At 36.8% G+C, this 11,962-nt stretch overlaps 1 protein-coding gene across 1 annotated transcript; it reads left to right on the plus strand.

Annotated features, from left to right (window-relative positions):
• Positions 1–11,401: 11,401 nt before the first annotated feature.
• Positions 11,402–11,962, plus strand: LOC113306415. The gene has a single exon (XM_026555356.1). The coding sequence runs from the start codon at positions 11,402–11,404 to the stop codon at positions 11,960–11,962; it is 561 nt and encodes a 186-aa protein (XP_026411141.1).

Raw genomic sequence — 11,962 nt, forward strand, 5'->3', positions numbered from 1 at the left:
GTGAAGCGGCGAACCTCTACTGGATTTTGTAGATGGTTAGGTTTTGTTCTTTGCTTTTCTCAGATCATGGATGGCTAAGGGAAAAAAAGCAGAAGCTAAGATTAGAAGAGAACATTTCAGAAGCTAATATGTAGAGGGTTTGGTTCTTTCGGAGGAATGATTAAGCGAGAGAGAAAGAAGCAGGAATGGGGGCTGAAGAGAGGGTCTGATTCTCGGAGGACTGAGGTTGAGCGAGAGGGAGAGAATAAGGAATGGGGGTTAAAGAAGAGATAAGGAGTTAGGTCAAAGGGGTGGAATAATTTTCATGCCCAAGATTGTTGAACTTGAGTTGGGCAGAAAAACAACAACTAATGTTACTTGGCAAGCAGACGACTGACACGCATGAAATACCCGCCGTTGCGATGCGCAACAGAGTGTCCGCTGTTGCAGAATTTGCGACGGAAAGCTCGCCGTTGCGAAACCTTAGCAACATATATTAGTGGTGCTAGTGCTGTTGCTAATCTGAGTTGCGAATCCCTTAAAATGGTGTAGTGTTTCTTTGTGAGTACGCAGGGAAAAATACCTTACTTGTTGCTACTATATGATACCTGCATTCCATCGCTTGTACCATACCCAATAAATGTTTATACCAAGTGTCCAACTCTCATTCAAATGAGTCAGAACTACATCTATGTCTCATGCTTAGTAAATACATTTCATGATGGAATTATATCCCTTGTAGATATAATTGACTTCTGTATCAGAGGCTCTTTAATGACGCTCAAGTACTTCTGAGTCCAAAAGGTCAAATTTTAACCGAGTTGGTTTAATCAAAACCCGATCAATGGATTGGTCAAAGCTCATTCCATTGGTTTGACTAGGTCATGGTTAACAAAAGTTCATATATATGGTCTATTATATATGAAGTACTCAAGCCCATTGATAATATACTTGAAAATATTATCATATTGTTAACCCTAAAATTGGAAATTTCATTATCCAACTCTACTGATCGGAAATCAATTGTAGACATGTCTTCTGATGATGAAATTTCTACAGTACATTCATCATAATGTTTAGACAAACCTAATAAAATTTCAAAGTCATCCAACTGCTAGATAAAAAGATATCCATGACGCAGTATGACTATTCCAATTAATGTTTATATGGACACAGCAGGAAATATCACGTACTTTGGAGTACTTTCCATGGTTGGATCTTTATGAAATTTTTACAGTATCTCAGTGAAAATAATATATATAACATATAAATATCACAGAATAATCCAACGGTTGAAATTCTAAAACACTTGGGTTTTTCGACGTTGTTATAATTAGGGTTTTCTGAACGAAGACAGTTCTAGTAAAATCAAAATTTGAAGATTACATCATATTCGGATTTGATTGAAATTTTAATGGAGTAAATCATGCCTAATTGGGTTGAACATACTAAAGTTTAATATATATATATATCGGTGAAATCTCTATGTTTGATAATCATATATTCGTGGAACCTTAATATATACTACGAAAACGATATTTATTTGTTCAAAAGAAATACCTGGTAACGCATACATGATGATAAAAAAAATAGGACCAGAACCACGTTAATCTTCAATAAATATCCATGACCAATCTTGAACGAAGAAAAAAAATTGCATTAGTTGGTAGAGTCGTGCTTGATAACGTGTTGAAGTAGGAATATAATATGAAAGAACAAAAGAAGGAGAACTCTTATTAATTAGAGATAAGTTACATGTGAAATATGTTTAAGCCTCTATAAATAGTCTATGAGGTAAACCCTAGTTACACCTATATGGGCCGCACATACCTCAAGGCCCTACAACACAAATTTCTTTAATCCCTTGAATATTGGAGAGATTTGATTTGATCCAACATACTTCTTTTCCTTTTGGTCTGTTAATTTGGAAACTATACCAGTGACTAGGTGGCTTGTTAAGTGGGTTGTCCTTCCAACAGAAGATGCAACTTGGGTTGAGGCAGAGGCCCGCAACCCCGATTTCAACGCCTGAGGTCAGTAGGGGGAGGCTTTGTTACACCAAACGCATCATTGCTCATTCCACTCTGGAACCTCGTATAACTTGCAGAGTAAGATCCAATTATATACTCAGCATACAAATTCAAGTAAATTTTCGAGAATGCTTAGAGTTCCATATATAAGAATGTTATGGAATAACTAGTGCTTCATCGTTTTATAGAAAACATGTTGCACTTGCAGACTTTTAATGTACCATGAGAGGCGAAGAGAATCTTGTGTAAAAATACCTTAGGTACTACTATAATCTTTATGAAGAAAAACACAATATTCAATTGATCTGGCTAGTTTTTTTAGAGTAAATAAAAATCCATCTTTTGATGAAACTAACACAAGACATAGTATATGTATTATTTTTATTATATGATTTATGGATAATTTAGTAATTAGGTAATAACTAATTATTAAGTATTTATGAAAATGTTTTATCTTTCCAGGAATAGCAGAATGTCATTTGTACAAGATAAAGTATATTTATTATTTCCATTATAGTCAGAGCATGTAGTACCTATACCTCCCATCAACTACTCCAAAGTAAAAGAGATACAGGTGTGAAAACATGATATCTTGTAACCCTTGTTTTGATTGCTGAAACTTTGATATTCAAACTAGAGATAAACATGAGACGATTTAGCAAATAAGAGGATTGGAGAAAGTTATGTGGAAGAAACCATGATTGCTGATTCTTCTCCCATAGAAAATATTGATGTTATGTTTGAGATTTTCCTTCGTATTACCTGGAGATTAATCTTCCGATGCAGTCAGTTTTAAACAATCGTATTCAATTCTTTCAAATCCAATCTTCATTACTACTTAGATGAAAATCAATAATTTTAATCCATGGACATCAATTATTTTTGATAATAATCGCTCCATAAACAATTAGGTCACACTTCATTAACAAATATTTACTCAAAATTCCTCATATCTGATATTTTTTATTTATATTTTATTTCTTCCCAAATAAATACAGTATAAGATATATATTTTAACATCTTCAAACGATGGTTTACTTTTATGTTCAACAATTGACATACTAAATACTATGTATGTAATCTTCTTTTGAAGAAATTGGTTTTGTTACAAAGCCACTTGATCTTAGAGTATTGTATTTTCGGGTTTTATTTATGATTTGTTTGGAATCAATTAAAAAGTGACTCGTATTGTATAATTTTTCAAAAAGAATAAAAAGAAATCAATATCGAGATATACTCTTCTGATTTCTATAAATGGAGTTTTTATAAAGTTTTCTGTGCTCGGGGTATTACTATGCCAAAATGCTTACAACAAAGAAATAATATGATTGGACATGATATATCCTTGTATTGGAGTGAAGGACAAGGTAATAGAATTGTATATCTTTCCCATCAAAAGAGACATTAAAGATACAAGTGGCAGTTACAGTTGTCAATTTTGGGTGATTGTGTTGCCAGAGAAAGTTCAACCTATATTTGGTGAAAAATGTCTTGCAGAGTTCAATGGGTATATTGCTTGTATCCATTGTAAAGAAAGTCGGTTAAATATTTAGATACTGCAAAATGATTATATTAATAACATAAAGATTTGCCTAAGCAGCCTTACAATTATAGTCATGACTATGCTTTTCGACTTTTAGATTTTGATTCTATAACTTAAAGTGTATTGACCTTAAAAAATTTATATACTGTAGGAAAATACAAGTGTAGATTTCCAAGGTCACAACACATTAAGTTATATAATCAAAATCTAAAGACCAAAAAATATTGTCGGAATGACCTATAACTCAAGTTGTGTATAACAGAAACGAGAAATCCACATCTTTATTAGTATCACTATTTTGCAGTACCCAAATACTTAACTGACTTTTATCACAAAAAATACAAGAAATAGATCCATTGAACTTTGCAAGACATTTTTCATCACCTGCAAGTTGAACATATATCCCCTTGCAACATAATCACCCCACATACGATTTCAAATGTCACCAATATCTTCAATATTGTTTTTGATGTCAAGAGCTACAATTTTATTCCCATTTTTTCGGTCCAATACAAGGATCTCATAAGATTTCTATTTTATAATCATTTTAGCATATTAACCCAGTTTACAAAACTTTATAAGAAATCTATTTATCCAAATTCGAAAGTGTACTTGATATTTTTTTCCCACTAGACGAAACAAAAAATCAAACTCGAAAGAGTAAAACCTTAGAGTTAGAATTAAGTGGGTTGGGTAACAAAATTGATTTCTTCAAAAGCCGATAACATATACATCATTTGGTATTAAATTGTTTAGTTATTGAAAACATAAATAATGCAAAACTAGAATTCAGAACACTAACCTAGGGCAATATAACAAAGATAAACGAGTAGAATATAGGATTGATAATAATAGAACGTTAGATAATTGAGTCTAGGTTAAAAACCATTACTCTTCTATAATCCTTAGATTAAAGTTTAATAAAATATCATAATAAAGTCTACCTTCTAAAGAATACCTAGTCACCTATTTATACTAGAAAGATAAATCTAAACAAAGAAACTCTAAAGTAAATATGGAAACAACTATCAAAACGTCCCTATTTTGTAGGAAATTCCTAGATTAAAAAACATTCCTAAAGAAACATAAAATGCTCCTGCATCAACCACTTTGGGTTGAAAGAAATCTCAGCTCCGATGAGATGTTATATAATTCTGCATATATCTCTGTTGTCACTTAGACCTTCCCACGATCGAAAACAAAACCCATAGCCTTAGAGAGCCTAAAAGATAATGAACAAGAAATGTTATCGAATTTCGGTGCACCATATGAGTTCCTTGCTGATTTTCCACGATCAAACACGAAACTCGAATCGTCAATGTTGATCCCAGAAACAATCATTAACTCCACTACTACATCTTGATATTCAAAACATGCTAATTTCTGGTCCGCGCTAGTCTTAGAATCACGGCAAGCAAGCAACGAAGTTATCCCTGGTTTTCCTCGTAATTCTTTGTACTTACTATAAGAATTTGATTCTCCTATGTACTTCCTATTAATCTTACTAGTGGTTTTTCTCACTCCTTGTTGTATACTCCCTACACCAGCATAAGCCTCGCCTTCATTACTGATATGAAGTGGCACAATATCAACAACTTGTTGTGGATGAAACGAGGCACCAAACGAGGTCTCAGACATTGTTCGGTTAAGTGGAACGTCTAAGGCACCAAACAAGGTATGTTTTGTTTTCCCGCGATCGAAAAGAAAACTAATTATACCATTAGGGAACAGCGTAGCTCTTGCTTCTTGAAACTTCTTGTTCTTTAGATAACCAGTAGCTATATTTGTATCATGCATATCACTTTTGTCTGCGGTAACAAATAAATGATCCAGCTTGATAGTACTGCTAGTCACTAGTCGCATTTTCGCGCCTGTTACCTTAAGAATAATATCCACTAATGAATTCCTTAGAGATGTAACCAAATATTCTTGCCAAAAGGTAAACATTATCTCCAAGAAGATAGAAACTACCCATAACCACCATACACGGTAGACCAAGTTAGTCCCTGTAAATTCTAACCTTTGATGTAGACTTTCCAAACTTTCAGAGAGTTCAACTTGGTTGCACCTTGGTTGAACGTCATGCTCTTTTAGGTTCTTTAGCAGTCCGTTCTCGACGTTAACTCAACTCGTCTTAGGTTGCATAGTTGAATTGTCTCTTTGAAGATATGAGCTTTCAACAACACTTAAACTCTGAAGTTCAGCGGCTCCCTTATCCCTTTCCATGTTCTTACTGCAATGTACAACTGAATATACTTCCTCCACTGTTGTTGTTTTGTTCTTGTTGATGATTGCATCAACCTCCTTATGAGTAAGTCTTAAATTATCAGCATCAGCTACTCCTACAGATCTTCGTAATCCTTTCTGCCATACGTTAGTACTTCCTGCCCTTGTGTACTTCGCAGTAGTCTTTCTAATGGTTGCCTTCATGACAGTTAACTGACCCAGCTTCCTACTGCAATGCAGTTCCAGATTTAGGCCAAAACTTGGCACAATTAGGTTTTCTACGAGACCTGTCAGGTATTGACTAAAAACCTTATCAACCCACTCCGCTAGGCAGCAACACGGCATGGCGTAACTAAGTTCTGATTTGATTTTAAGATCACCCATCTTCATTACCAAAAGAGTCATCAAATCCCAACCATCCAACATCTCATGGCAGTGATCTCACATATTCACCTGAAAGCGAGGTACTATTTAGTGCTTCTGCTCCCTCAATGGTCATATCTCTACCTGCAGTTGAAAGCACTTCCTCCACCACTATTTTCTTCTTGTTTAAGGTTGCACATTCCTTGTGAAGGATACGTCTTATAACATCACCATAAGTTTCTCCTTCCTCCCCAGCTTGCTTGTCCAAAGAGAGTGCTAGTAGATCAATAACTAGCTTTCCTTGACCATTGTTGACAGTAACACAACCTAGTGAACTATAATTCTCGACTGTTTCATTTAAAACTTGAGTTGCACAATAACGCACGCACAAATCAATTGACATACTCCAGCAACTTAGTCTCTCAAAAACAAAACTAGCATGAATATCAGAACAAAAATTTGCAATAACAGGTGTTAGACTTCTTGTTGGTGTAGGCCATTGCACAAAAATTTCTTCAACCTGAATATCATTATCGGTATAGGATGTGCTGGAATAACACACGAAACTTCCCAAATTTCCGGAAAGATTTTCAGCTATAGCTTCTCTCCCCGTATTAGAGAGGATTCGCCCACGAATTCTACTGAGATAATGTTCTCCACAGGTTTCTTTCCGTCTAACCTCTCCCTTGTGATAGTCCGATTTCAAATTGTAGATGGGGAAAAACGATTTGCTGGTTTTACGGAATTGAGGAGATGACCGTGCGGAGGAGACTCCTTGAACCGAGAAAATTCTCAACCTCACACATGCAATAAGGGAGTTCTTTAAGTTCGAGAGATCAATCTATAGGACTCCGGCCTAAACCAAGACAATGGCCGTTCCAGAGTCAATTCGGTCACAAGAGAGGATGGGATGATCTGTAGGAGGGAAGCTGAGAAACGTGTGAGATCAATGGTGATCGAGATTGTAGGTGTGTTGTGTATTCTGCGTAAGAAAGTTTTGGATGATTGAATTTTACTCAGTTGAGAGTGATTGCTCAGACGATGAGTTCGTGTAGACGAAATATTGTCTGTGTGAACTTGTCGAGAAATTCTTGTCTGTTTTAATCAGAATTCAGAGACTTATTTATATTGCTGGAACTGTGAACACCTTGATCCCATTAGTGTGACAGTTGTTGAAGTCAAAGAGTGGGGAAGTGGGAAATCGTGTCAAAACCAGTTGCTCATCATGCGGAGACTTGGTTGATTTTCTATCCACTACTTTGCTAACTCCTTCAACTGATTGCACGACTTGCTCACATTCTCATCGTGTGCATGAACACACGTGTCGTAGTCCTCCAGACCAAAACCCTAGTTAATATCCCTCATGTAACATGATTGACATCTCGTGGAGTCAGTTGCTGACTTTATGGGACGATGAGTCCTTGTATTGCTGAGTCGAACGTGATTTGCAGTTGTTCTGAGACTCATGAATTGAACATGTCTGCTGAGACAAAATTATATTGTCGAATAAATGTTGATAGCTAAAATGAACAAATATTGTTCTGAGTCGTTGAATATTGATAGTTGAACCAATGTCCCTTGATCTGAGCAAATATTTCTCATCTGAGCATATGTTGCTCATTTGACGAATTGTTGAATATTAATAATTGAACCAATATTCTTTGGTGTGAGCAGATGTTGTTCATTTGAACAAATGTTGCTCGTCTGAGAAAATGTTGATTTAAGATGATGGCATCTGAGCCGAGCATAATTATTAAAGTGTTGACCACGGGATTAACGTAAAATTGTTAGTGTTTTAATCTGCTCAGATTTATGTTTTTTGCAGAGCTCTGGATTCGAAACCCTAATTTTGATCAATTGATGATTAATTGTTGATTTATTGAAAACCGTTCATGATATGAAGGAGGGACCGGCTACATGGGATGATAAATCGACCGTGTATCTCCCAGATGCTCAAGTGAGCAAAATACCAAAGTCTCCTGAAGACCAGTTGGTGAAAAGAAGATTAAATGCTGGTTTATTCATTTATTAAAATAGTGCTCGTGTGAGCGTCAGGTAGTAAAACCTGATTATGGAGAGATGAGGGACCGACCAAAGGGGCATGAGACCAGCCCTTGGTGATCATGGGACCAGCTGATGGTCGTTTGAGTAAACTCCAAGTTGTTTGGGAAGAGTTTAGACCCAATATGAGCAATTCAGCAAATTAAGTCAAAATTGTTAAAACACGTGGGACCGGATCTTTGCAATCCTCGGGTCCAGCCTTGGTCGGTCAAGGAGACATGCCCATGTCACCATAATGTCCGCGTCTCAGTCCTGAAGTTTCGATATTTTCTAGTGCGCGTTTGAGCAACATTTTGAGAAAATATGAAGGATTCAGGGTTTTGCTGAAACTGGGGAATCTTCATGAGATGATGAAAAATAATTAATAAAATAGGGAATTGCAAGGTGTGGGACCTGCCACGGCTACGGCATGACCGGCCAGCTAGCAAGATCGATCCCGCAGCACCTTTCCCAATTTTATGTATTTTCTCTGATGTGAGGGAAATATCATGAAACTTAGGAATTTCATGAAGTTAAGGAATTTCCATGAGATTATGGAAATAATAATAATAAAATCGGGAGTCATGAAGTGTGGGATCGGCTATGGCCAAAGCATGGACGGCCGGCCAAAGAGCCCCTCCCAAGGAACTTTTCCCAATTTTATTATATTTTTCATGATTTTAGGGAAATATCATAAAATAAAGAGGTTTGTTGAAACCAAAGAATTTGTTGAAATCAGGGAGTTTCCATACGATGAGGGAAACATAAAAAATAATAATAAAAAAATAAGGGGTGTGTGGGACCGGCTAGGGCATGACCGGCCGGCTAGGGCCCGATCCCACGAGTTTCCCTAATTTTTACATTATTTTCATGACTTGAGGGAAATTTCATGAATTCAAGGAATTTTTATGGGATGAGGGAAATAATAATAAAATAATAAGGAGTCATGAGGTGTGGGACCGTCCACGGTTAGGGCATGGCTGGCCGGCTAGTGAGTCCGGTCCCACGACATCTTTTCTAATTTATTATTATTTCTTTGATACGAGGAAACACCATGAGACTGGGGAGTTTCATTGAGACGAAGGAGATTTGCTCAAATGAAGGGATTTTCATGAGATCAGGGAAAATATAAAAATATGATAAATATAAAATTGGGCGTGGGACTCGCCATGGCACGACCGGCCGGCCGGTGGGCCCAGTCTCCCAGCGCCTCGATTAATATTTTATTATTTATTATTTTCTTCCTATTTTGCATAGGTTCATCATTCCTTCGTGTTTTGGAATGCTCGTTTGTGCATTCATATGCTCGTTTGTGCATTATTGCTGAGTACACTTGCACCATTTTGGTCGGGGCTTACTCGAGAGCTGCTCAGATGCCCGCACGATGAATATTTATCACTAACCCGTGGAATTCTGCTGGGAAGAACCACGAATTGAAGTGACGAAATATTACGAAGAATCGAAGAATATTGCTGAATATTCAGTTAACGATTAGAGATAATTAATTGATGGCTCTATACTAGCAGGCATGCTGTCTAGGAGCATTAATTATATGAGAACTGAGAAATATGAGCTTGTTGAAACATCATATCTCCTTTATATAGTCAGGGAAAACCTTGTTGCATCCTGAAGACGTTATTGCTCTATACTAGCAGGCAAGCTGTCTAGAAGTTGTCCAATCTTTCGATTCTATATAGAAGTAATTATTGAAATCGATCAGTATTCATGAGATGTGTCGTTGCCTCAGCTGAGAGACTACACATCTACATATACTCTGAGAGATAGTATTCTCAGTCAGAGATTTCATGGCACGAGCTGTCATGCTTCAATAAGAGACATGAGCCTCAATACAATACTCATCTGATTGTTGGATCAGGGTACTACAATTATGGTTTTACGATTTTAGCCTTTGTCGAAAATCCACCATCTACATTAAGTCCCCTGCTTAGTAAGGGACAGTCATGTTCCTCAGTCAGCACTGAATGGTGATTTTCCTGTTATGAACGAAATAAGTAATTGAACTTAGCCGTAAGATAAGACGTTACCGTATTTTCGATTGCAGGGGACCACGGCTTGAACAAAGATCCCAGTGGCATGACAGAGCATCGTCTAGTGGGCATAAATTGATGTTGAACCGCCGACTTGGTGATGGATCCTTGATCGCATTAGGATTCACGGGCCCAGCCCGAAAAGGAAATCCTTGTGAAATTAGGTTTTGGAAATAAAATTTGATATAAAATGAATTAATCCCTTTTTTTTTTACTTCACCTTCCCATAACCGGACACCACCTTCATCAACTCCTCATCTTCACGCCATTAGCAGGGAGAGAAAAAAAAATCTTGTCGGAGCTCTCACCGCCGGCCGTTGCTGTCGCCGTCCGTCCGGCCAATTCCGGCCAGGTACGTGACACAATTATTTTATTTTTGCTGATTTCATGAGTTGTTCATGTTTTGATCATGTTAAAATTTTATACATGTGTATATATGAGTGTGAGTTTTGTAGAAAAACCTTATTTTTAGAAAACGTATGTTCGTTCGATCATTAGTTTAAGAAACTAGCAATAATCCTTGACTTAGGAGAGATTTTTTTATAGACCTGTGTCTAGTGGTAAACTTTTGTTTATGAGCTTTCATGAAAATCAAAACTTTATCTTGAAAGATATGAGATTTCACAAAATCGAAATAAACCCTCGTTTCAAAGACGGATGATAGTACGAAGGAAAAGAGACTTTTTTTTTATCAACCGTGGAGCATCCACAAAACTTTTTTTTCTTTGACAAAACCATGTGAGCCTGAGCTGTCGTCAAAAAAAAATTAATTTTTTTTTTAAATTTTTTACGTGAGTTAATCACGTTTTATTTATCAATATATATATATATATATATATATATATATATATGCATATATATATTTTTGAAAATCAAAACTTGACTTTGAGCAAAATTAATCAGCAAACAATTATTTATGATGAAATATTTGTTTAGTTTTCATAATCTAGTGATCAATGCTCGTATGATGTAAGTGTTCATGATTTTATGAAAACCTGAGCTTTGCTCGTTTTTTTGCAGATTCGAAGAAAGGAGCAAGTTTTGAAGTGCTAACTCTTGCATTTCCATCACTATTATTAGCGGAATTGCAAAAAGGTAAGAGTTAAGAATTACCGTTTCATTGTGAAATTGACATCGGCATATTCATGATTCTGTGTTCTTGGTTCTAGACAATGGTGTCTTCCAGCAGCGACTATTCTTCTAGCTCTTCTGAGGAGGATTCCAGAATCCCTGTGGCTAAAACGCGTGCTAAGAAGAATCGTACTGAGGAATCAAAGCCTAGTCCGCCTCTTAATAACCATAGAGTCACTTATGCTGAGCTCATGAAGAGAAAAGCCGGGGATGACAGGATGGATGATTTTCGACGAAGAAGAGACCGAGTCCAGCGCAGGGTGCTAGCAGCTGAGGAGAAACTTCGATCTCGAGATGACGGTGTACCCTCGGACTCTGATGCTTCGGAAGATGAACCCGTGTGGGTACCACAGGATCTGAAGATTAAGCCAGACCGGCGTACGAGGGAAATCGAGAAATTGGTCAAAGCTGACCTTGAAGCTGAGCGTGAAAAGGAAGAGTACTGGGATTCCTTGTACATCGATCCTGAGATTCGTCCAGACTTCGTCAATGGCCCTAATAGTGATTCCGATGTAGAATTTGAAGAGGACTCCGAGAAAGATGATGATGATGAATCTGACAATCTTGGCAAATATGATGACTCTAATGAATCTGACGAGTAG

The sequence above is a fragment of the Papaver somniferum genome, chromosome 8 (genome assembly GCF_003573695.1).
Source record: "Papaver somniferum cultivar HN1 chromosome 8, ASM357369v1, whole genome shotgun sequence".
Taxonomy (NCBI): Eukaryota; Viridiplantae; Streptophyta; class Magnoliopsida; order Ranunculales; family Papaveraceae; genus Papaver; species Papaver somniferum.